General features: G+C 41.0%; 1 protein-coding gene across 2 annotated transcripts in view; it reads right to left on the reverse strand.

Annotated features, from left to right (window-relative positions):
- Nucleotides 1–13,019: 13,019 nt before the first annotated feature.
- Nucleotides 13,020–27,637, reverse strand: part of CD226 (CD226 molecule) — a 42,966-nt gene continuing 28,348 nt past the window's right edge. Inside the window, exons 4-7 of one of the 2 annotated variants that reach the window (XM_054583890.1) lie at nt 19,576–19,678; nt 15,673–15,675; nt 15,447–15,495; nt 13,020–13,133 (exon numbers count right to left, since the gene is read on the reverse strand). In XM_054583890.1, the coding sequence (XP_054439865.1) occupies nt 13,020–13,133; nt 15,447–15,495; nt 15,673–15,675; nt 19,576–19,678 (269 nt within the window). The remainder of the gene's footprint in view (nt 13,134–15,446; nt 15,496–15,672; nt 15,676–19,575; nt 19,679–27,637) is intronic. The other variant, XM_054583892.1, reaches the window with a different exon arrangement.

Here is a 27,637-nt window from a genome sequence, read left to right on the forward strand (position 1 = left end):
CAGGTGTGCGAAGATGGTCCCAGAATCCACGTCAGGCGGAAAGAGAGCAATGATGACAGAACCCAACCTCCGTCACCAAGGCTCTCCTGAGGGCAGAGGCCAGGGGCACACACATTTCACAGCCGGATTACACGAGCAGATTTAGCTCTTATGTCCCCCGTTCTTTCCTCTGACAATATTAACGGTACTCATGACATTATATTTAGAATGCGTAATAGTACAAAATCACTTTAACCCAATAGCTTACTATTCTGGTGAGGGCAAAAGGAAACACAACGTTCACTTATCTGTTGAGTGAATAGTAGGTGCTCAGAACTAATTTATTTGTGCAGGTTGCAAATATTTAGGAATCAATAGGTTCTGGCCACTGACAGGATTCGAACTTAATGAAATAAGAAACGTATATTTACTTATATATTAGGGAAGATGCTGTTTGATAGAGCATGTGAAATAAAGTGGAACATATTTATTAAAAGTAAACCTCACTTCTTTCACCAAGTACTGACTGGAATACTAGACTTAGAATCTTGTACAATTTTTCTCTGTCTTCATTGGGCAACTATGTTTGGAAATCATTTATCAACTATAAAATGGTCAACCAGTTATACTTTCTGTCCAATATAGAAACAGTGAACTGATAAATAACTTTACACTGTTAGCAGTTCCTACAGATCCAATTTATTGCATGTGCTGTCTTTGTAGTAGATATTAAAACACATCATAAAAATTGATGTCTGCCCCTCATTCTTTGGCCAGTATCTCAGAGAACATTGTAAAAAAAGCATGAGTACCCTATTCCCTAGACAATTTGAGCCACTTCCTAAAATCAACCATTAATGATACAGTGAAAACAAGCTAAGCAAATTATACGCATATTCTTACAAAAATATTGTAGGCCAATTTTGATTGTCATAACTCAAAACAATAAATGGGCAATATACACTCAGAAGGGTTGAGCCTAAAGACTTTAACACTTCATATTAAAACAAATACTATGCCAAAAACTGCTCAAAGTGAAAAGTATGCATTTTTCTCCAATTCTATTAACATACTATGTCTATTGATATCTTGCAATTTCAAATTACTATATTAATAATCACCTAAACTTTAAAATCCCTGAACTGAGGCCTTCTCAAGATAGATAAAAACTTGCCTACTAGACATACTTGTACAGTAATAATTAAAATAATAGGTAATATGCTACACAAGTGAATCTCTTGCCCATGAAATTCATGGAGTGCAGTTTCCTGCAGCAAGGTTTGAGAGGTATGGCGACAATTTAGGTAAGATTATGACGACTCCAACGAAATGTCCAGATTTACTTTCTTAACATTCTAACCTTGGTCCCATGTCCCAGACTTGGCCTCCTTTACTAGTTTCACTGAGTGCTGAGTGTGCAAGATGACATCCGTTGTATCAATTTTGAAGTTACGCACAAAGACCACACATTACCAACAAGTGTGCTTCCTTTAGTTGAGTGAAAATTATTTAACACCAAAGAATACATAACCAAATCCTGGTGGTCAAATGTCTCCTCAATCATGTGAGGGTCATTTTTGTAGGGTCCACCTCATGTGAGTTGCAAGGTGAAGATAATACTATCAGCGAGCCAGGCGGGGGGCTGACCATGTCAGACCCACGCTTGCCACATGTGCATTCCCTATAAACATCCTTGGAAGCTTAACCTGCCTCCTCCTCCTCCCTGGAACTACCATGATTCCTTACCTTCTTACTGAAGAATGTGAATCTTTGTTGATCGTTTCTATAATTTATTTCACTAGATGAGGCATTGTGTAGTTTATAGACTCCCGCGGAAGCATCATGAGATTTGGGGCACGTTTTCTAGATAGGCGGAATGCTAGCCAGCTCTAGAAGCCGTCATATAGAGTAAAGATCCCACTTGGTGTTCTGCTCAGTAGAAAACTGAACCACATGGATGTTGTAATTTATTCAAAAGCAACGAAAGAGTCAGGCATGGGTTCGCCTGGCGGGCTCCCGGTCCAGGAATGTTTCCTTGGCTCCGCTGTGTCTCCCAGGGACACGTAGTGGGAGCTGAGAAATGCCACATGGCCTGTGAGTTAACAGGCCCTTGTATATGTAAGCGTTTTCTCAAATTTTTCAGATGTTTCTAACTCTTCCTGGACTCATCGCCAACTGTATCAATGGAGAGGCTGTGTGGGGCGATTCATTAGGCTTGTAGGTCATGAACAATTGGTATAAGTGTTACTATTCCTACATTTTCATCCAGTTTGTTGTTGGAAATTCAGACTTACCTTTTCTAAGGTGATGGCCAAACTAAGAAATAATAATAATAATTAGGTATCTATGTTTCATATTCCTACTAATTTGTTACGTTGTGACTATGATCATTATTTTGGAGATTTTTATTACTTTGTAGCACTTCAGTTTAATTATTTATGGCATTTGTCACAGCTTTGTTAGAGAATTGATAACATCAGGGCTACAGTTTTTTTCCTGTGAACTTTGAAAAGCTTCCATTTTCGACTGAAATTTGGGGAATGACTTTTTTTACTTTACATCAAGTTTTTCCTTATATAATTACATAGGCAATTGCTTCAATTAATGAAGGTTTAGATAAATTAGACATAAGTTAAAATTACAAAATAATATGGAAATCATATTTTATGTGTGATTTTCATACACTTTCCTTATTTTAAGATTTTAATATCTTATAAACATTTGAAGGAAAGATAAAATACACTTGTAATAGGAGAGTGTCAACTTCCTTCTAATAATTCTGTTTAATAAATCTTAATTATGCCTCACCTCCTATGTCTACTACCCTAATCCATACTCTGTATTCTGGGCTTATTTTATTAGTTGATACAATTAACTTCTTCAAACTCTTCCTTGCTTTTTGGATGATTTTAGACTTAAAGAGAACATAAAATCAATTCATTCTGTAGACACAGACTTGTGCAGCCGGCGAAGCAAGGGTCTACCCAGACTCCGTAGCTGCATTCATGTTGGAATTTGATTGCGGTCTTAAGTCACCTAACTAATCCACAGCCTCATAAGACTTGTTTATTTCCAGGAACCCAAAATTTAAAAACTCAAATTCAAAAAAAGAAGACTGAGATGATGACTCAATTTAATTTTAAAATCACTGCAGGTTTTCTCTCGAAGAAAACATTGTGAAAGGGTTTTTTATGGTTTTTCAATATCATTAACTACTTGACTAAGAGGTTGAAAATCAAGGAAAAATGAAAAATAAAATGATAGTAGCATCTTGATATTTAATATAAATCAGAAATTAGCATAATGTATATAAAATGATAAAGGTATCGTCATATTCAATACCAATCAGAAATTGACGTAAGTCAATATGAAATCATTTGATGAATCAAACTCAAAGTTACACATCTGTTGCATAATTCAAGGAACAGTGCTTATTCGTATCAAAAAATATGTGTCAATGGGTGGAATGGAGAAGGTTTCAAATTTGTGTGGACACTTGAAATATGAAGGAGAGATTCTTTGCAGTCCTAAGACTGTATTATTTGAGGGATAGTCAGCAGCCTATAAATCACAGCAGCAAACCTGTCTACGCCCTGACAGCAAGTGACCGTGAAAGCCTGAGCCATATTTACTTGGCTGCAGACAACGGGGCGCCTCCCCTGGCACCCGACGGAAACCCCAGCGTGCTCACGTTTGGCTTTGACCTGCTCTGTGTGTCTTCCTGTTGTTACCTTTTCTTGGGCCCACACGGAGATGTCCCTTCTTGCCAAATCCTCATCCCTATGAATCTTCAAAAGGTATTAAATTATGTGTTACGTGTTTGCTTTCTGTAAATCCTTTTAAATCAATTTATATATACTTTGTGAAGTCTTATACTATATATTCTACAGGGCTTATCATTTGTCACTGATTAAATAGAATGCTTATGGTCATTTTGATAAAGTAACTTTGGACACTATGCCCCGGTTAAGAAGTAAAATACCCATTACAAATTTGCTTCTTTTGGAAAATATATGATTTGATATACTTTATTTTTCATCACAGTCTATTCCAGATAATAGTTTGGGGACATCTGTACTTAAATATCTGAGCCACCTTTTGGAATGGAATGCAAAGGAATACTGTCCCGGAACGTAAATGTAAATATCTGGCAGAACAAAAATATTATAATAATGAGGCAATAAATAAAATTAGGAAATTAAATTATTTTTAAATCTATGTAACATTGCCCTTGGTAAAAATACATGAAATACATAGTTCAAAAATTACCTTTAGAAGTATAGAAAAAGTTTCTATATCACAATCCTCAATAAATAATCTCTTGTTAATAATGTCTTACTTATAATTATAAGAAATTTACAATTGAGATTGCTAACAAGAGGATCATTTACAGTTGTGCAATATTAAAATCTCCTCTATCACTGAAAAAAGGTAAAGCACTTCAAAAATACCACTTCACACCACAACTTTGCATGATTGAGATCTGAACATCTAAATGGCTGGTTTTCACCCAGGAGTTACTGAATATTGTTAGCATTGTAATATTATATGATCTTTCATTTTTTGTTACCATGTGAACTGTAACTATGTAATTACACAGAATCCTGACAATCATATTCTTTGAACCTTTAAAATGTCACGTATTCCTTTATTTATTGGCTTGCGATTTTCAAAATAAAGTAAAAGAGGCCCTTTATTAAATGCAAGATTACTGAGAGTTCATTATGTATTTCCAGTGTTTTCCTAACCCTGTGCTATAATGGGATATAATTTTTCCTAGGTTGACTCTGGTTTGGTGGAATCATAGAATATTAATATTGAAAAGGACATCGGCGACCAACACTTTTGTTTTCTAGTGAAGTAGCATCCAGAGACATTTTTTAAGTGGCTTTCACAACAGCACACAACTGGAACACAGTTTTTCCTCTGGCATTTGCTCGCCCGCTAACAAAGGAAATTACTGAAAATGAACATTTGGTTGACACGTATTTAACATCAAAAGTGGGAAGCATGCAGGCGCGACCACACTAGCTACCAATGCCTTCCTCGCTATTTGCAGTTCATGACAGAGCAGCCTTTGTCGCCTGGGTTTGGATCCTTCTGGAACGACACTCACCGAATCCCTTTCTCAAACTTAATTTTTAAATATTAGCTGGGATACTCTTTTTCTGGTTTACTAGTTTCGTTTGTTAGTAATGTTTTTCCTTTCAGAGAGCTATGCCTTCAAAGAAGTCTAAGGCTTCCATAACATCAGAGAAATCAAAGCCCATGAGAGAGCTGACATCAAAGGGATCGTTAATGTCACAAGGCACAGCCCAACAGCAGTTGCTCTGTCATTTTTATAGTGTACAAACACAGAAATACAAAAACAAATAATCTCCCCAAGTGGCAAAACTGCTATCCTTATTTCCAGGGAGGTCAAGAAATACGTTAGACAAATTAACCATATTTTGACATTGATATGGTGAATTAATAAAATAAAGATTTGACCTGGATAAAATAGTTAAGCATTCAGGAAAGTAGGAATTATCCTAATATCAGGGTGTTTTAGGAAAATCAAGTGGCTAATTCATATGATCTCAAAGGCCAGCTAATCACTAGGCAGGTACTGAGTGCTGACTACCTGCAAACCCTGAATAAAGAACCACCACGATCTCCCAGCCCTCGGTTCTCACTGCCTTTTGTTTCCTCTGGGTGCTTCAGGGGTAGGGGAGCTCTGACGGCCTTCTCGAGGAGAAGGGATGCAGATGGCTAGAGCCAGAGGGCCGAGGAAGGCAGGAGAGCCCACCCGGCTCCACCTCCCACGACCTTTCCTCCCAGCTGTTCCTGAATTCCTGCCTCCTTCCTCCTCCTCTCTCTAGTCAGACCCTGCTCTTTTTAATCACGAGAAATTATTATAGTCTCACATAACTCCCAAGTTACCTCCTGCTCTTTGAACTGTATACATTTTTGAAGCCTCTTTTTCTAAAGTTCGCAATTCCTCTCTTGACACAAACCTGCACCTCAAGGGAAAACCTTCACTCACCGGCGCTTCCTCTATACACGTGAATCACAAAGCCCTGTTCCCCCCATCCTAGCCCTTCTGAATAAATGCACACCTTTGTTACATGATAGCCAAACTATATACACTATTTTACAATTCAGTTTAAGAAACATTAACTGAAATGCTGAGATTTCAATAGTGAGTGCGACCTGGACCCGACTTTAAGGAGCTCACCGTTGAGGGAAGAAGCATGCATTGCAAGTCAGGGAGCAGGCATGTTCACTCCAGTGCAGCTCCGCCAACATCCCCTGGCACAGGAATTACCTTCTTGTTCCAATAGCCATTAAAAAGGTGTTTTAGGTAGTCTGGGTTTTTGAGGCTTATCCTTTTTTAATAAATAAAATTATATTTCAAAGAGCTAAATATAGAGAGAACTTGATGCCCAAAAAATCAGTAGTAAAGCCATTCCCCAGAAACAACCCATTTCACTCACTCTAACTACTCACCTCACTTTTTGGCGACGAAATCTAAAGAACAAAAAAGGCTGCAAAGACCACATTGTGAATGTTTTACTCAGCTCCCCCGCCCTTCTTTCCACCCAGGCTGACACTCTTTTTTCAGATGGCATTCTAAATTCTAAATTGCATGTAAAAAGGACTCTTTCACACATTCCTGAAAGCATTCCAAGCGCAAGCGTTGACTAGCATACCATAGGATGTACATACCATCTTTCTGGTTTTGTTTATCTTTCTTTCTGTTCTGTGTTGTCTTCAGTAGAAACCTAGATATTTTATAGATATATATATAGTTCTGTATTTCTTGACCATGCTGTTGTTGCCTTGGTTCCTTTTCCTCAAGGATTCTTTTAAGTCAGATTTACCTTTTGTGCAATAAAACCTTGAAATAAATTAGTATTGAATACATGTGACCAGGTAAACACTGCTCTGCAAAGCATATTTTATTCCATTTTAGTAAAGCCAAAAAAAGTTCATTGAATCTGGTGCCTGAGACTGTGTTCTGTGTCATGGATGGGTCCTCTGGTTTAGTTTTTGCTGATGGAGGATACTTGACACATCCTTGTTTTTTGGTGAATCAAGGTGAAATTTATTACCTTTTGCATTTTTTTTGGACTAAAAACTTGTGAAGCCTGATGTTGGTCTGAGCATGATCTCATCCAAAGCTTCAGATTTCATTCTATATTTTATTTGTGCCCAATTTTCAAATACCATAAAAATTCTGTCACCTGGTTTTACTTTGCCTCGCTTGTCAATTGGGATAATAATACTTATTTTACCTACATCTTAGAGTTGTTATAAGAATCAAAGAGAAGAGTATAAAAAAATTGCTTCCAAAATTATAGTACACAGCAGAAACACATAATGGTACATTTTGTCAATAGCCAAACTTTAGAATAGCTAAGCTATTCACTAGCTAGTGAACAAGTAATTGAACAGACATGGTGAAATTATAGGAAGGCTAGAAGAGCCATCCATGTTTCTAGAAGCTACTGAGAAATGACATTTCTTTGTATAATCCTGTGAGCTAAAAAAAAATCAAAATTTTCTTCTGATCCTCTTCATATGATAAAATCAGCTTAACTGAAGCCATGGAAAGCTGTAATTAGAAATTTTAATAACATTAAGAGTAAATTGGAGAGCTCAAAGTCTTATCCAGTCAGCTGATTAAAGAATAATGGTCTTGTTATCCCTACGTACTTCTGAATACCTGGAATAAGGGTTGAAATGAATAAGTTACTGGATAGGAAGGCATTCTTAAGAATGAGTTTCCAGGAAAATACAAAATCAGTGAAGATTAGTTAAAATTTGAAGAGTGAAAAAAGTAAGTTATGAGAGATTCTCAAGTTTTATGTCTTAAAAATATGGTTGGAAATCACTCTTTCGGTATTTGGAGGAATGTTGTTTGATATTTTAACTTTTAAATCCTCACTGGAGGATATGTTTGTTGATTTGAGAGAGAGAGAGAGAGAAAGAGATGTGATAGGGAAACAACGATCTAATCCCAACTGGGAATTGAACCTGCAATTTTTTGGTTATGGGACGACACTCCAGCCAACCGAGCCACTCAGCCAGAGCTGTTGCTTGATGTTGTAAACTCACAAGAATTTAGTCCAGAAAGGGCTTTTGCTTCTTTGGCCACACATAGACAGTTGGCTCTGCCTAACCATGGCTTCCTTCCTTTAATAGTATTGGTTTCTATAGGTCAAAAGGCACTTGGTGTAATTTTGTGGCATTTTAATGGGCAATTTCCTATTTAAAAAAATCAACAAAGGTCAAATTCTTACTTGAGATTGCAGAGGTAGTGTGTTACAAAGAAATTCATATTTTATACAAAGAGGTGCCTATCTAGACATAAGTTGAAATTTTTAAAATCAATAAACTTGAGTAAAATTCAAGTCTAGAAAAATGAGCAATATATCTATTATTTGGGGGAGTTGGTGAATTCTAATACCCAAATCTAATCTCAACAGGAAGGGGAGGGGAGGATTTTTTGCAGAAAACCCATGCAGCACGTAGACTCTTTGAACTACACGCACTTATAAATGCACCAAGCGCCACACCAAGATGGAAACTACAAAGTGCCAGTGGTTTGCATTTTTCCTGCATTTAACTCTTCATTTTAATATTATTCTGTAGAAATTCTTGCCTAATATTCTTTCGTGGCAAGTGAAACTAATAATTGTGGAGCACTGCATTTTAGCTATTCAAACAAAATACAGTAGGTCAAGGAAATATTTGCATGTAAACCCCAAAAGTCTGAAATGACACATCTGGAAAAAATGTTTAATAAGACAGTAACTAGATAGCATCATTCAAAGAGGGACAATAGGCAATAAATGACGATTAGTTCAGACATTTATCACCCATACCCCCAATTTAGATCTTCTCTTATACTTTACAACATAGTTAGTGCTTTAAGCCTGGAGAAATATAATATGTAAGCCAAACTTGAAGATTTATATATAAACTTTCCTTAGAAAGCACTGCAGTTATTCTAGAAAAGTTTTTTTTTTTTGCTTGTTTTTATTTTTCAGATAAATGTATGAAAGCCTAGGGATTTGGCTTCAAGTAATTCCAACGAACAAATCAATGAAAAAATATAGTAATTTATGCAAAAGTAGGAATATGAAGGTCAATAATTTCTAGACACTACGTTCTAATAGTGGCCAAACTAATAATGATAATAAAATAATAGCATTACATGTTTGTCATTTTATGTTATTCAAAGATATTTTCTTATCATTACTGTGGAAAAAAGCTAAACTGTATTCGTAATTCAGCATCTCCACCTATACTTTATAGGCATCTTAATTCTACAATATTTTCAATCAAGCAGCAAAAGAATACAGAGCATTATTATAAGTCACGGACATGCATGTCAATTACAGTGATTCCTAATAACAACATGCACTTTACCAATTTGGAAAATTACTGTAATGAAACTGTAGTTTTTTGTTTTATTTTTTTAATACAGTACCAGATAAACCAACATAACAAGTAAATCCACTAAATTATTTTTCTTTTACTTTATCTTGTAAGTCAATATATTTGAACTTGATGTGTATTTTAGTAGAAAACTGAAGAACTTAAAACATTCTATGAATTTGAATATTTACTTACTAAAAATGATAGGCTCATCCACCTGCCTCCCATCCATAAGCATGATTACAAGCGAAGGAAACTTCTATTCCATTTTCTCCGCAGTCATATAGGCCTTACAATGACGTTTCAAAGTTACTCTGATGATAGTATAATCAATGCATAGTCCTCGCAGGTTAATTAGATGCATCTTTTCCCTGACAAAACTATGTATTCTATGATGACACTTAACAAACTCACCTACCTTGTCGTCAAACAGCAATTCCCTTTAATTGGTTACTTTACTGTAAATATTAAAACAGTGGCATTCAGAGGAAACAGACTTTTCTTTAATATATTATATATCATATAAATTATATATATAAAAAAGAATCTTAGGAAACATCTTGCTTCCTAAGTAGCACCTTGCAAAAAAAGATTTAAAACATAATTTAATTCAACTCTGACCTTTTATCCTGTGGATGTGGTTTGATTTCTTTCTTTAGTAACAACCAGAATAGTAGGTACAACAGATTGAGGGGGATGAAGATGATAGAGAGAGAGAGAGAGACTGATAGATAGTTAGATATAGATAGATATAATATTTGTATACAGTAGAATTTCAAAACTCTATCAAATTAGCAATAATATTAAAGAGACTACAATGAAAGTGCCTTGTGAAGATGTCCAGAGCCGGGGGGTGAAAAGGAATGAACAGAATTTCACCAGCATAACAGCTGAGAGCGTAGGGGGATCAGTTGGGAGGTCAGAGAAATGTCCGCAGATCTGAGGGTTCCGAATCCCCGAAAAAATCCTCCTAAGCTCTACACAGGAAGAATACACAGAGCTAACTGTTCTCATAAATATTTTGAATGAAAGATTAAAAAGATTAAACTTCCCTGGAAAAAGAGGCAAGTTTCAAGCGTTCTGGAGTTCTTTGCACAGCACGTACTTGGTGCACCCCAAAGGCGCTTGCTGACATCAGCAGTGGAGGCCGCCAGGACAGCGGCCTCGGCTTACCCTGCCCCGCCCCTCTCCCTGCCACGGTCTCTATTGTCTCTTCTAACCTGGGACTGGCCTTTCCCCATATTGCAATGGTAGAAACATTTTCCTTCTCATCTGTGCTAGTCACTGACAGTGTGCTTATCAGAATAGTCCAGAAAGTAATACCTTGATTGCCTTTACCTTTTAGGGAAAAAGAAAGCATTTCTTTCTTTTTTTTTTAAATAATGCTAAGTTTGATTGACCATGCAGAGTGATAGATTCAGCCATGGGAACTCTCCTAGATCTGATACAGTTAACAAAACAGAACATCGTTTTCCTGTAAACCATCTTCCAACTTTTCTACACCAACTATTCTGTAGAAACACTGTGAATCCACATGTAAAGATCTTTAAGCTAACAAAATTAAAATGCATGCTAACTCTTCTTGCATGTACATAAATACAATTAGAAAGTGGTTGTTTTACTTTTTTCCTTTCTGAAACAGGCAGGGACACTCCCCGTTTCTGTAATTCACGGAATAATTGCACTATTTGGGACACATGGTATTTAAAGCTAAAATCATGGAATATATCCACTAACTGGCTTAAAACTGTACAGTGCAGCTCGGAACCAGTGTAGACCATAGGAGAGTTTGGTTTTGGTTCACTTTAAGACAACCAGGAAGTCTACAGCTTCCACACTTTAATGCAGTTTTTGTGATGCAGTCATCGATACTTGAGACAGGAACGATCACTATGTTTGGTACCTTGATTTAATCTCAGAAATACTTTCTAATGTTTGCCTCTATCTAGAAGCCAGATGATGGCAGACATGGTCTCTAATACACTAGCGTTGTCTTTGGCCAAACCGTGAAGCAGGACAAGTATCTCTCTGCACCTTCCCATCCTTCAACCCCGCTACCTCCTTCCCTCTACTCTCCAATGCACCTCCCCCTCTCATTTTTCTGTGCTACCACACTATTCCACCACACTCCACTACCGTTCTTTCTCTCGTAGTCAGATTTCACACAATTATTTTTAAAAAGCTAATATTGCCTACATGCCTGCCCCTTTTGAGAAAATTTATATATTAAAATAACCCTAAAAAGTAGGAGAAACATTCAATATTAAAAACATTAAATTATGATTGGACCATCTACTACACTTTCTCATAAGGTTAGGCCAGGGATAGTGCCAAGAATTCTGTACAGATTCAGAGATAAACTTATTTGAGAACAAAAAGGGGAGAGATTTCCCTTTCACATCTCCCTCTTGAGCATTCACTTCTTCTACTGTCAAAGACTCCTGTGAACTGTGTTGATACAGCAGATTCTGAAGTAGGGCAAGAGAGCTGACTGAGATCCCCCGGCAAGTTATCTTCATAGCTGATCAACAGGAGATGTCTCGGAACATCACTGCAGTCCGGGTTTGCTGCTGACCAGCCAGCTTCCGGGCTCCCCTTCCGTCTTCTAACAATACCTTGAATTTCCCACTTATGTGTTTTGGCCCCATTCCTTGCTCATTGACTAAAGTCATTCCATCCTTTCTAGCCACGAGACTTGTTTAATGGGCAAATCACCAACTGTGTTTGCTCTGTGACATAAGTAAACTCTCTGCCAGACAGAAACAAGGATGACGAATTGCCAGCGTTGCCAGGAGCCCTCTGGAAGCAAAGGGCAAAGCCCGAGTGGAAGTTAGGCTGACACCACAGAAGGGAATACAACCTCGTGGAAGGGAATCCAGAAAGTGGTTCATGCTCGTACTTGATTCAGACGCAGCCTCTAAGCCCTGGTCAATCGCCCTTGTCTGCAGCTTGACCTCCCCTTCACGGTTCCGTTACAGGAGTCAGTACATTGACGTTTATGTCTGAGCTCATTAGAGGCAGGTTTACTGAAACATTTCTGTTACCGATATTCTCTTTAGGTGACAGAAGTCACCAACACCAGGGAGAACGAGTAGGCAGATCGGCCAGTTACCCCTCCGTGGCCAGCAAAAGTCAGGGCGGCAGCCCAGCACCGTGTGCTGCGGCCCCGGGGCAGGACCGACGGGGTCCCCCTCTGTGCCCGAGCACAGTCCTGGGATGGGTGAAAGCAGAGGGGACTCTGGACGTCTCCATACCGATAAGAGCCTGACCCTTCAAGTATGAGGTGGTGAGACCGTGGACAGAACTGCCTTTAATATTTTGTAATATTCTGTTTTGTTAACAAACCCCAAATTGTACGCATGTCCTTTAAGAAATTAGTACGTAGACTTCTATTACTTATTAGGCAGAGATTTTATATGTATATGTAGCACTGATAATCCTTTTTCCAGTGTTTTATTAGGGAATTAAATAGTGTGATATTTGAAAAAAAATAAAATAAAATAAAATATATTCAGTCAACTGGTATCCAGGGTAGACACTGAGTAGTGAAAAGAAAATGTGAAGACCCATGTATAGAACAGTCATCATAAATTTGATCAACTCAAGGAACAAGCTTAGACTCTAGCCTTCGGTCTACGAGGGAAAGTCGGGAAGTTGACGTACACGTCCTCTCCTGCGCCATCGGGCTGCTGATTGGCAAAGGGGGCACTTCGGTAGTTGTTGGATGCCTAGAAAAACAGGCAGAGAAGGTGTCAATAACTCGCTGCATTTCAGCATAAAGACACCAGAAACAAATGTCTCCCCAATTCAACTACAATATTGGTCAAATTTCTATTAAAATTAATTTCGTAAAACATTCTCTTCATTATATTGAACTGCTGTGAACAATCATGTTCTTGATGGGCTCACAGTACTGTGAGTGAGATGAGACAGAAGCCTAGTCGGCATCATCACTTGCCGTACTGGGTTCGTGAGACACCTGTTCAGCATAAAACTGCCTTTCCCAATGTCAGGCTATTTTGATGAGAACAATTATTCTCATTTTTTATATGAAAAGTCTAGTACCATAGCATTTTCCCATAGTGTGCACCCATTAATTTCTGTTGAATGAATGGCATCAGAGGCAATCTTTTTATTATTTTATTTATTGATTTATTTGAGAGAGAAACATCAATTTTGGTGTTCCACTTATTTCTGCATTCATTCGTTGATTCTTGTATGTGTCCTGACTGGGAATCGAAACTGCAACCTTGGCGTATTAAGTCAGCGCCCTAGCCAACCGAGCTACCTGGCCAGAGCCCAGAGACAATACTTTTAAAGTCCATGGTGTCCTGGCCTAACAATAAGGACCTGAACACATTAAAACAAATTAACAAAATAAACTGATACTCATTTTCAAGATAATATTATTAGACTTATTTTAGTGTTTGCAAAGAGAAAGCAAAGGAAATTTCAGGTGTCATTGTTAATTATATAGCCTGACCAAAACAAAAAGAGGATCAAGTAAGTCTAACTTCATCTTAATATCAACTTGAAATCTAACTTTCCAATCATCATTCCAAATAACATTATTCTACAAAAGCTTGAGAAAGTTGAATTCTCAATGTAGGAAGCTGCAAAGCTCCTTTCCTCCTCTGAAATTCACAGTGACAAATTTGGCTTTGGGTTGGCTTGCGTGGACAACAGCTAAAGACAAAGAACAAATCCAAAAATTGTGGAAGACAGAGCGCTGTTCAGTTGTGCAGCAGCGGCAGATAAAGCAAGGCAAGACTTCTTGGGTCTTTGCCGGTGGTGCCAAAAAGTAAGCCATGAATTACCCAGGAAACAAATGTTGTTTTGCAAAGACTTATTACCTGGCAGAAGGCAAAAGGTTAAACTGTTAGATTATGAAGAAGTCTGAAGTACACCCATTGATTTGTCAGAAATGTTTTAGTAAGTGGTGTTTTGGCAGGGTAGAATGTAGTGATAGATAATGAAATTGAAGAGAAATGGATCCAGTTGTAGATGATACTTGGAGAAGTGGTCTACCATAAAACCTCCTAACAGAATAATGCGTGTTAAGGAGAATATTTGACCTATCGCAGAGACAATGAGCATGAAAATGGGCAGTCCACTTCTCTGCAGATGCAGATGGAATCTTCCACTCTTTCAAGTAAACAAAAGGGGTGGGATCAAGGGTGAATGAGGAGAAAAAGGCTACACTTTGTCAGACTCCTGCAGACCCTCTGGAACCTCTTTAGCTTTATAATTTGAGCATCTATTAATTAATAAACTACCAAAAGACAATAATGATAATGAATATCATGCATCGTGTCCTTCTTGATTCTTGCCTTGTCTGGGTCTTTTGTGTAGTTTAACTTCATTTAACCTTCACAGTAGCCTTATGACATACAAATATTATGCCCCATACTAGGTCAGGTAGTGTCCCCCCCAAACTTATGGGCTTTCCAGACCTCCATGGTGTGACCTTGTGTGGAAATAGGGTTGTTGCACAAACACACACACAGGGAAGAAGGCCATGTGAAGACAGAGGCAGACTGGGGTGGTGGAGCCACAAGCCAATGACTGCCAGGGATTGCCAGAAGCCAGCTGACACTCAGAGGGAAGCGTGGAACACATTCTCATCCCAAGAAGGAACTGGTCCTGCTGAGACCTTGATTTTAGGCTCCAACCCTCTAGACCTGCGAGAGAATAGATTTCTGTTGTTTTAAATCACCCACTTTGGGAATTTGTTGCGGCAGCCCTAGGAAATGAATATACATTTTGGTAATGCACAGGGTTGATTATTATTACGTTGGTGTAATTGCTCTTTTATTGCTATTAATGTAAAATGAACAATTTGAAAAGGTATTAATCATAAGAGAATAGTTCATAAAGTAATTGTTTCATCAAATAGCTTATACTTGAACCATAGGCAATTGCATGGCCAGATTGTTAAAAGGAGAATTTAAAAGAAGATTGCTAATTGCCAATGGACTGAGTTGGCAAAACATTTATGATGCACAAAGTGGGGCAAGAATGACAACTTTGAGAAAACTTACCTTATTCCTTGTTCCCTCAGACTCCTTAAATTGGATCCTTTTCTGTTTCCTGGAAATACATATTCAATAGCAGTATTAATAATTACATTCCGTGCTAGTGTTATTTCAAATCCTCTATGTATTTCGCCTGTACCTGTCCTTACTAAACACGTTGAAGTAGCTACCCACAGTTACTTCATACATACTTACCCAAATTCTATTGACCTAAATTTTTTCCTTGTCATACCTTCTCGATATGCTCACAGGCGGTAGAGACAACTAAATGGACATCCAGCCAGCGCACATCAGTCATGCATCTCAGTGAGTTTACTAAAGAATGGTTCACAGTGGCTTATTACAAAAATGGCTTCCAGCCTTCTCCAGATACTTTCAGACTTGGAGATCACCCACAATTAAAACTTCCTTTTTAATGGAGTAAATTTAATAGAGTAAATTCTTGGCAATGCTAACAGATTTAAACTTTATAAAATTTTCTGGGCATTCTACTAAACCACCCGGATGGGTTATTTTATTTAGATTTTGTTTTAAAACTCTCTCTCTAACAGACTGGGGGACTGAGGCAGAGACAAGGGTAACTTGCTCCAAATCACATTGTCTGTAAGTGGTGCTAGTGGATTGGAACCCACAGCCGTCCCGCCTGCCTACTAGCGCCCCCCCAACCCCACGTTTCTGGGGCCGCGCTGTTGAAGTCGAAGGGGCAATCCGCAGCCGTCCTGGTCAGTAGCCTCTCCAGTTTCCAATTAAGCCTCCAAAAGCCTAACTTCGAGAGAGATATTTGAAAAGAAAATACAGGAGAAGAAGAAAAGAAGCTATTGTAATTGAGCACAATAGATCAGATGACTACATTTAAGTTTTAAGAATAGTTTTATGGGGGCTATCTCTTTTCATCTCCCTAAGAAAATGCTCTTATTGAACACCAAGGGAGATTGGTCTGATGCAAAAATGTAGAGTTGTTATTGTAAAGATGCACTAGTAATTCCTTCATGAAAATTTTGAAAACCAGGCAAGGTGGCCTTTCTCCAAGGAAAAGTTGATCAGATGACAGATGTTGACCCTCATGGTCTCTTCTAGTTGCTATGAAATCCTCCACCATACCAACATAACCACAAACTTAACTTGTGCTATGTGTTTTTATTTATTTACTTGACTATTACTGAAACAGTTACTCAATTTATTTACTTATTTTACATGTAAGTTTACTATGTGCAAGCCATGTTTCAAGGTGGCTTATATAAATTACTGCTCAAAAAGAGATCTATGATATATTTGTTATTATCTGCTTTTTACAAATGAGGAAACTGAGATGTAGATCTATGACCTTTGAGCTTTTGTTAGATCATGATTCACAAGGCTTGTTGTATCATAATATACAGTTAAGCTTCCCAAATAGGTCCAAATATATATATTTTACATAAACCTAGAGTATACAATGCAAAGAAAAAAGAGAACGTGAAGCTTAGAATCCAAAGACCTGTGTTGAACTTGTACTCTGTGACTAGCTAGTTTTGCGCATCTCTGAAGCTCAGTCCTGGCAGCTGTAAAATACAGTGAGCAGCACACTCACACTGTGGTTCACTCTTGGCTGTCCAGCTGTCCTTGCTGGTGGGTTCTAAAGAGCTTCCCAGGGATGAGCTAATTTTGGTGTAGAAACTTGGAGAATCCTAGGCAGACCAGCCACCCTATCTGCTGTGAGCATCCACATGGACAACAAATGTAAAAATAAGTATCTGCCACTTCGCTCGCTGAAGATTAAATTTCCTCCTACAAACACAGGTATCCGTGGATGGATAGACTGCCGTGCGTACTGGAGCTGGGCACTTGCGCCAGTCCCGATCTCTGGGCAGGGTCGCTCTCCTGCTCTAACCCGGAGCCCGTGCGGAGCGGGCGGGGCTGGGTGCGGGGAGCGCTCCCGGCGGCGGCGCGCTGCCAGGCCGCGCTCAGCTTCCTTCCAGCCCACGGGGTGCATTTGGGCTTCTAGCCAACTCAGCGCGTCTGGAGCAACAGGAGTATTTTAAACGGTCACGAGGACAAAGATCACAGGTCATTCATTGCTTGGGCCTGGTGTCATTTCTCCAAACATGTCTCTTCTAAGGGACAACACACACTGACATAGTGACAAGGGAGGAAGAACAAGCATGTTTTCCTTGTGTTTGACCGTGATTACACGTTCCAGTTGGCTAATCTTTTTATCACATTAACCAGGTGGGACAACACATTCCACAGCTCCATTTAGCTATTTGTGTAAAAGGGGCGCATTTTCATGAAACTAAACCCTTCATGTCTAACCCTTTGCAACCCTCCAGGGACCCGCTGCCACTCCTTCTCTGAGCGCCGCGTCTTCCTGTGGCCGCATCGTCCCTCCATGTAATTTTTCATCAGCCAAGGTGACGAGGTAGAGAAATCCTCAGCGTCACTAACCCCCGGGGCTCCTTGCCTCAACTGGCTCTTTTCTAACAAGAGAAAGAGGGAGTGGAGCACAGCCCGGGGAGAGAAAGGAAGAACAACAGTCCCTCGTTTCAGTTTAATTAGACAAATGCTTTTGGACCATCCATTATTTGGAAAGATCAGTGCTAAATGCTATCAGACCAAAAACTGAATCAAGCATAAGCCCTGCCGATGTGAACACAAAGACAAGCGCGGGGAGATGGGACGAGAAAGCAGGCTGCGGGCAGCAGCAGAGGGGGAACGCGGGGGGCTCCGGGTGGGGGCGCCAGGGCTCCTTGCAGGGAGCGGAGGCAGGACAGACCTCCACGCGGGACACGTGCCCCACCCCTGACCCACAGGAGAGAATCGAGTGCGTTCACAGAATCGAAGTTGCAGCTGTCACAAAACTTGTCACCCTTGGGGCAGTGGGAAAAGGAGAAAACGTGACGCCAATGAGGCTGGCTGGGTCAGAAAGACAGGGCCAGCCGGTTTCACCGTTATTCTCGTGGCCGTGGAAAAGTCACCCAAGCCTTTGAACAGGAAGAGGACGTGGCCCGTCCTGGCTTTCAGGAAAGGAACCAGGAAAGCTCAGGCGCGTTAAGAGAGGGGACACAGCTCGGAGCAGGGAGGAGGGCTGGAGAGCAGGGCGGACATCAAGGGGGCGGGGCTGCGGAGACGGAGGGAAGACGGAGAAACCTCTGGAAACCCGACCCAGAAACCCGGGACGTGCGCGCACGCGCGTGTGTGTACTCGTGTGCAGCTTCATGTATGCACTTGTGGTAATATTCTGGGGGGGAGAACAGTGGGGAGGGACGGAGTCATCTACTCAATAAACGTATATGAAGTGTCTATGGTGTGCTAGGCATGCAAAATGTAGACATCAAATGTTAGGCCCCTCCCTCTCTGAGAGGATAACACTGCGGTTGGACCACAGTCCAGGGGTGACCCCGACCCAATGCGATCACAGCCAAGGTTGCCGCAGACGCCGGGACGCGTGCGTGGATGAACATGGAGAGCCGGGACGGAAGAAATAGTCCACCAAGAATATCCTGGAAACTCCCAAGTGCTCCAACAGACACTAACAGGTAGGGAGCTAAGAGGCCCCTACTCCCTCGAAGATCACCCCTCCCAACCCCTTTCTTCCATGACAGTTTTTAATAAGAGCACCCACATTGCTTGTTTCGGAGAATACACACACAACCCCTTAAATTATGTCGTTTGCTTATGAGAATGTGTGCTTCCTCACATCTTGCTCACCACTGTTGCAATAAATACCTGACGAATGATAAATGGCATTATTACTGTTCAACCCTGTTCTCCTCCTTCTCAGAATCTCTCTCTGCTTCTCTGAGACACACACACCCCTCCCCCGTCACCCCTCCCCCCTCACCCCTCACCCCGCAGACTCACACCTACAAGGGAAGGAAGATCGATGGAGCGGGAGACAGGGCCGGGGCGTCGGCAGCCGGCTGCCCAGCATAGGGAAGCTTTGTTAAGACGAGGGAGACTGCCAGCGCCTACTCGTTAGTAAGTGAACTCTTCTCCCTTTTCCCCCACGCCTACAGCGCCTTCCTCTCCTTTGTGTGAAAACAGCACTCAAAACAACATGAGTGCTAAGTCAGCCTGAGGAATGACTGGGTTATGAATAACAGGAACCCGGAGTCCGGACCACTCAGGGCGCACACGGTTCAGAAGCGATGCTCACCTTTTATAAACAATGACAATGATGGTGGCAATGAGGATAACAAACAGCAGCAATAAAACGGGCCCTCCAGCCGTGAAGAGGATATAGTGGTGAACAGTTTTATCTAGGAGAAAAAAAAAATGGTAGTAGAAATTAGGAATTTAGCTAAAGCCAGCAAAACGGAAGGTAGAAACAGGAGGGAAGGGGCCATCAATCATCATGGAGGAACATGAAAACAAACAACAAACCCGAGAAAAAATAGGATGAGACCAAAGAAAAAGGTTATTTTTCTTTCCAAGTCTCCTAAATAATTCTGACTCTCACAGATTTTTATTAGTTCCTTGATCCCTAAGATGGGTTGGACACCTTAAGAATAATAATAGAAAGAGTGTACATCCAAGACAGATACCACTTCATTCTAATGAGTTCCTGGTCGCAAACATAAAATCTTTTGTAGAAAAAAACAATGATCAGAATTGTATACAAATAAAGATGGCTTCTTATGTCTTATACATGTATTAAGTACATTTAACACACAACAGTATGTAACTTTGATGTTTAAAAGTAGAATTTTGTCTAAGAAGTATTTCCCACTCAGTTGGGGTTACTGATAAAAAAAAAAAAAATGAGCAAACGTGTGTTCCTCCCGCTCACTGCTTGCTGGACAGAAACCGCGGCCCGGGAATCTGAAATTCTCATCCTCGTCCTTCCCTTAGGAAGTGTTTTGACCTCCTGCACATTCCTTGCACTTCTCTGCGCCCCGTTCTCCCTCCGTCCGCTGATGGCATCGCAGAGCTGCCGTAGGCTTCGGGGCGGCCCGGAGTAGGGAGTGAACTGCTGGACGAGGGTCGCCCCCGGAGCGAGCGCGGCCCTCAGGCGCTCAAGAGCCTTTGACCCCCTCAGCGTCCACCACCCCCCCCCCACCCCGGCCCAGGCGCACCTCGCCCTCCGCCTCCCTCCCAGGGGACACAGCTCCAGCCCTTTGTGCTGTGGTCGGGATGGGGCTGCCTGGAACCCGGGAGCCGTCCGAAGGGCCGCCTCTCTTTGGGACAGCAAACTTGCCTCACAGCATGGCCAGGTGGTGGGACTTCCCACCTCTGGAAATTAAAGCCCCAGAGCTTGCCCCGGGGTGCCCCTGCCGCCTGGGATCCCGCGGGGACCAGAACACCAACTTTTCTCTGGATTCTTAACAGCCTTATAGATTATTTCTTTCTTCCTAATTCACTAGCTACCGCTTTTTTCACGATAATAGCTCAGAATCCACTCTTTCTTTCGCAAGCATTACTGCAAGAGAAACTAAGTCAAACAATAAATATTCCTTTTATGTTTTAAATTTGTTTAACCTAGAAGGTGACTAAAAGTATAAAAATAGATGAATGCTTTAAAGACTTTGTACATCGAGTCTAAGTATGACTTTTGTCCAAATATGGTGGGGAGAGGAAAAGCGAAATTCATTTAGAACAAAAATGCATTGAACCAACACTACAAAAAGAGCAATAAAATTTTCTCCCCATAAGATAAAAATATCAACATTTTAAAGCTCTTGGCACATTATAAAAATAAACAAAATACCAGAAATTTTTTTACTATAACCCAAAACTATAAAAGGATTGTACTTGCTCTACTGAAATAATTGGAATATAAGAGATAATGAGGTTAATAAAAAAGTCAATCATAGCAAGGAAATAAGAGTTATTAAATTCATTGACAATATTCTGGATGAATTGTTTAACTATTTTTTAAAACTGTTTTTTAGATCTCTATTACAGTAAAAAGAAATCTGGGTCAACTAGAGATCTACTTTTTATGTAAATGCGGAGAAAATATAAGTAAATCTCTGGAATGAGCGATGACTTTCCAGTCTATAAATGTAAATAAACATACAGGATTAAGCCAGTCAAAATGAAAAATAACTGTAGGTTGAATTATACCTAACAGCACGTAAAGATAAACAAAAAAACTGGTTAGTAGCTGTAATGTATCCTTGCTGTTAAGAAAAGGGGACATAAGATAGTAGGAGAGCTACAAGCCATTGACGCAAAAGCTCTTAAAGAGTAAGTCTGTACAAACGGAAGTGTGCGGTGAGCTAGCCCAGCTCTGTTTGGGGAAGAAAAACTGCTCCAACTTACAACAACCAAAAAGAAATCGGTCTCTGTGTCACGCCCTTTCATTGGGTGCTTCCACCTTTGATTCATTACTTTATTCTAAAGAAATACTCAGAAGTGTGTAATATTTGCAACAGGAACAAGAAAACCCTTGCTCCTCAACAGCACACCAACTAGCAAGCGTGAGCAGCTGGGGCTGTCAAACTTGACTTATGCCAGGATGGGGTGGGGGTTGTCCACCCCCAGGTGGCTGAGCCCCACCCTGCAAGTTCCTGAGTGTGACGCTGCAGGTCTGGGTGGGTCCCAGGATTAGCAGCTGTCACTGACGCCTACGACGCTGGTGCAAGGCCCACCATTTGAAAGTCGCAGCGATAGACACTAGAATGAGGAGTGTCAAGAATTCCAGTGACATGAAAAGCTGCTGACGAGAGACAGCAAGTTAAATAACATTTTTAAACCAGAATTCACAGCTGCGCGTGTTACAAGTCTCAGTCAAGTGTGGAGCTTACTGGGAAGTAAGCCTGCAAGGCAGCAACGTGCCAGAATTTTAAAGTGATGATTTTCTTCAGGGAAAAAAGAGTTAAAAGCAATTGTTTCTTTAGGCTTTTTGGTATTTTGAAACTAATTGATGTATTGCTTTTAGTAATCAGGAAAAAAAATAGCACCCAATTTAAAGGTCTGTGTGCTTAAAACTGAATAATCTTTCCAAATTTAGTGGTTATATTTAAAATGCAGGGTGTAGAGAGCGTCTTTGCCCAAGTGTACACAGAACCCTTAAGAACTAAGATGGCATTTTTTTTATTAAGCTCTACACTGAATGAATTCAGAAGCAGACACCACTAAAAAGTACAGCCACTGGTTTCACACAAGATATGCGGGCAGGACTGGGTGCTTTGGGAATTAACCAACAGTCCTAACATTCACGTTGCCCGAAGTTCTGCTACGAGATCCTTGGGGGAGAATGTCAGCCTTCCAGCCCCTCCTTTAAAGATACAAAAATGATTGTCTATTCTCAGCAGCCACTATTTTGCTGACTTTGTTTCCACTTCTGTCCCAATGCTGAGCCGATTCTTAGGAGGACAAAAGTGTCGCGAACCATAAGGCCATTATTTTCCCTCCCATCAGAGAGGATAAATGCAGTTCAAACAAACTGTCAGTGGGGTATGTAATTGCAGAATTCACTCCAGGGCTGCGACCTTCTGGGGCGACTACAGAGGCAACGGCAGCTGAAGTCAGAAGGAGTTGACTAGCTGAGTCGGAACACTTAAATTAGAATTGCCATGGAGGGGAAAATGCTGTTAATCTTCTATGAAGGACCAATTTTTAAAAGTTGTGAATTACTTCCTACTTGCCTTTGGGGAAAATTTCACACAATTGTGTGTGCTCTGTTCCTAATAAGGCTGTGAGAGACGACCACAAGCTGTTCGCAGTTCCCAGGTGTTTTACAGTGAAAAATCCCACCCACGACAGAGTGTCAACAGCTGTTTGCAGCTGGGATCATCAGGCAGGGCTCCCGAGTAAGCAAGCGTGGCCATGGGTTTCCAGTGGGAAGAAAATCAGTGCATTGGTCTGAATTTGAGTATCTACCTGTGCTCTAAGTTCCTAGCGAGAGGGACACTTCATGAAAATTGTTTGACATTCATGCTGAGGATAAAGGTCTGCTTAAAACAAAGCAGTTCCTAGAATTGGCTGCTTTCTAATACCACCAACCTACATTCTGTATCATGACGTTCAGTTAGAATCTGCTTTATGTGCCTGACGTACCGATATGTACTGAGCAATGTTTCTCATGGAATAGCATCACCCAATCAAGGTAACATGGCCTCTTTCAACACTCCTTCTCTCTGATATTAACTTCTTATTATTGAATTCAGTATCTTGTTCATCTATGCAAATATGGTATGTATAAAAGATGACCGCAGAAATTGGGATATCAGGGAAGATGAATAAATCAGTAAGTGTGGCTTACAAAACAAACTGACCCGTGGCATTTTTTTTAAAGCCATGTCTCCTAAAAGAACAGATCTGGGCAGAGGCAACTGTAAAGATTCAACGGTATGGTAGGCCATGATTGAATAATCAACTCGCTTGTGATGATAAAAAACAGTATGGTTCACCTGGATACCCTGTTGTTGTCCAGAATGTTTGAAGCTTAACTAAATTGGCCTGAAAATTGCCTTTGGTCCATTTCCTTAGAGGCTATTTTAACCTGCAAGCCCTGACACCAGTGCTCTGGGATTCTGGTCCGTGGTTCTGTCCACCAATCAACCACCACGCACATTATTTTCTGTGGACGTGGTGAATATGATGAGAGGCAGAATTCATCCACCCAGCCCCACGCTCAGCCCACCCTCGCCCACAACGTTCACTCCCATTATACATTCCTAGGAGTGGGACCGAAGGATCAACGAGTCCTGTGCCTCCAGAAGCAACCTATAGGAAGGTTCTCTTGGCTCTGAGCCCACGACTTCCTAGTGAGCCCTCTGCAGTCTTCCTTCACGAAACCCATCCTCCAAGCCCGGTGAAGAGCAATCACGCACCATTTACATCAAATGCGTGAAATAAGAAAAGTGCAGTTAAAAAAGGAAATAGACTTTTTGGAAAGATATAAATGCAGACAAAGGTCATGAGGATTTCTCCTCCAGCAATGTCATTAACCTTGTAAGAGTTCTAGTTTCTTTGATCAGTAATCACTAAACTTCAAATGTTAAGTTTTGATGAAGACAATCTAGAAATAATCTGGCTAGAAAACTTGAACACAAAATGGACACAGTCCCTGCTAGAATACAAACATGTTATTAACATACAAAGAATCAGCCAAGAACACTTGGTAACACATGGTCTGCAAACATTCTTTGAGAGCTCTAATCAGAGATGCCATATCCCCTAATTCCAAATAAGTTTTAATATAAGAGCCTGGACCACTGCAAATAGGTGCAGGTATTAGGTGACTGGAGGGTATGAATCTCCAAGTTATAAATGTTTGAGAAATTCAAGGTGCCTGAGGGGTCGATGGCTGGGAAGCAACATGGGGCAATGTGGAAAAATCCTAAAATGGTGAGATCTGGTGGAAACGCTGAAGGAGAGGAGGTACATGTGCAAAAGATTAGTAGGTTGGCAAAGGAAAGGGGGAAATAGAAAAGTGTGAGTGACTGTCTAGGTGTGACAAACCCAAGCTGATATTTCCGTCAGACCAGCTTCTCTCTCCCGTCGGCACCCAACCCAGGTGGGCAGAAGGCCCGTGGCCACCAGCAAGCCTGTTCGCCAGTGGGGGTCTGCATCAGCCCAGAGGAAGGGGCACCTTTTCCTAGTTTGTCTGCCCAGAGGAAGTGCCTCATGAAGTTTTGTCTGTCTGGAGTGGGATCTCCTCTGTGGCCCGAGGACCCCATATGTGATGGCGGCAGCCCCACCCAAGGGCTCAGTCCTTCATGTGTCACCGACCACACCTGACTCCTCGCTCGTGACCTCCCCTGGAATTTCTCTTTTTCAGTCAATACTTGACTCTTCGACTTTCACTTCCTTGAATATTAGTTTGCCATCTATGGTCACGAATTGAGAGTAGTCTTCATTGCTCTTAAAAGAGATCCTGGACTTCAACAAGTTATCACTTACTTGGGCCTGCCACTGCCTACGCTAACCCGGAACGCAGAACCTCGATATCCACCTAGACATCTATGACCGCCGGCCACACACAAGTTCCTGGGCCGCTCTGCTTTCTCCGTGTCACTTCCTGTCCTCTGCGTGTCCCTCTCCTCTGCTCTGTCATCAAAGCCTCATCTGAAACCTGATGACTCAGCTGAGTGGCCTCGTTGGTGGAAGCCTGCAGAACGTGAGGAACTACACTTCTCAGCAGTGGCCGAGGGAAGTTCGTTCCAAACCAGACTCCTCCAGAAACACTCCCAGAGCACTGTTTTCCTCTCTCTGTTCCTCCTCCTTTTTATAATCAATAAGCTCAGTTAAAACAATTGTAGTTTGAAGATCATTTAGTTAATATTAAAAGGCTTCACAAATTCTCTGGATGGAAACCAAAATACTTTTATCATGATTAATGAAATTCCAAAGAACGTTAAAGGCCGAGGACAATTTTGGTTGCTGTGGGTACACACACAATTTCCCCTGTTTCTTGGCCCTGCATTCTAGACAACTTTCAAGTGCAGAAAAGTCAGCCTGGAACTATTTCCTACTACTTCTCAGATTCTGAGTGCTGAGAACGGGAGACAAGTATTTCTATCCACTTCTATTCCTCTAGCAAAGAGAGTCAATAGTAAATTTGGGTTCTACTTGTGTTTCTGCCACTTTCTCTCTCTATTCAAAATAAGTCAAGGCCTGGATCTATGACATATGGGTTTACATTGTGGCACCTTTTGGGTGATCTCTGAGTACGTGGTACTTGTTGGATATGAACACAGGCAGACAAATGTCAGGGGAAGAGTCCCTGCGTGAGTGTAGAGCCTGAGGGTTCTTCCAGCCTCTCTTTTGGATCCTACAAGAGAAGGGGGCAGGAGCTAACTGAAGGATCATAGCGATTTATGAAATCCGTGTCACAATCATCTTTTCCTTGGCAGTCGAAAGAAACTAAACCTGCCCCACATTGACACCTGTCTCTCTGCTTTTATCTCTACGTTGATGTTTGACCTGACAGTCTCAGGCTTTGAAATAAACAAATGGTACCACGGAAAAGTCAAGTGATCTTGTTTCGCTTCGCATTTGATTTTCTATACTCAATGCATACTACTGATTATTTTTAAAAAGAATTAAACCAAAACACACAGTCAACAGCTGTCATCTTCAGGGCCCAGATGATGTTCTTTCAACCTGCCCACTGAATCTCAAAAAGCAATTTTGTGGGTGTTCCAAACAAATGAACACCAACGATACTGACCGTTAGGTTCAGTCACTCTCATTTCAACACTGTTGAGAGCTTATGTACCAAGAAACTAATAGTTACATGCAAGAAACTTGGTCATGTTTGAACAAAAAAAAAAAAAAACAAAACCATTTTTTAAAATTAGTAAGAGTAAAATAATTATACTTCCTAAAAAAAATCCATTACCCTTATTTTGTCAATGATTTAAGATTTTTATAATCACTTTTTGAACATATAATGGACAAGATCCTATTTCCCATGTGTTCAAAAGTGGTTAAGAAATTGTTCTGAACAGAACTTTTTCTGGCCTTGGTCTCCGAGAGAAGATTAGTGACTGTTTTTAGACTTTGCGTGTGTGTGCAGCCAGGTTTAAAAAACACTTCTGTACCACACGGTTATTTTGAGCTAAGAAATATTTTCTGTGTATGTCTAAAGTGAAAAATCTCAGTTAATTTTCTCCCCCAAATAGTCTGTCAACCGTCTTTTGCATCAAGCTCTAAAAAGAACACATGTGTCACCCACAGCTCCCACTGTCATTTAAAGGAGCAAAGAGCACTTGATGTGGCCCAAGGCAACCATGCACACTGAGGGCTGTCCTCTGCAGCTGTCCTCGTCAACGGCCCACGTGGCTGCTGCAGCTGCCGCGAGTGGGGAGGCTGTTGTAGAAACAACCATTTCTCCTTCCTCCCCCGGGCAGGAGAAAGCACCGGTCTGCAGCACAGACCCTCCATGGAGGGACTGCCGAATCCCCAGAAGCTATAAAGGTCTACAGGGAGCTGAGGCGCACGGGCTGGAACGAACAAAAAAGGGGAAGGAGGGAGGGTGGGAGGGAGGGAGGAAGGGAGGAGGGAAGGAAGGGAGGGAGACCTTTTAGATTATTATTTAAGCTTACAGGTAAAGTTGAGGCTTTTTAGGTAAACTTAAATTCGAACTAAAATTCTTTTCAAGGGAGGGAGGGAGTGAGGGAGGAGGGAGGAAGGGAAGGAGGAGGGAGAAGGGAGGAGAATTTCTGTCACGAATGAAAATAAATTACTTTCTCGCCACATCCCCCTGGAGTGAGAATAGCTGCCCAGAACTCTGGGGAAGCCCAGACACCCTTCCTTGCACTCAG

Source organism: Pteronotus mesoamericanus, unplaced genomic scaffold (genome assembly GCF_021234165.1).
Source record: "Pteronotus mesoamericanus isolate MK-2021 breed Mesoamerican mustached bat unplaced genomic scaffold, CSHL_Meso_final contig_74, whole genome shotgun sequence".
Classification (NCBI taxonomy): domain Eukaryota; kingdom Metazoa; phylum Chordata; class Mammalia; order Chiroptera; family Mormoopidae; genus Pteronotus; species Pteronotus mesoamericanus.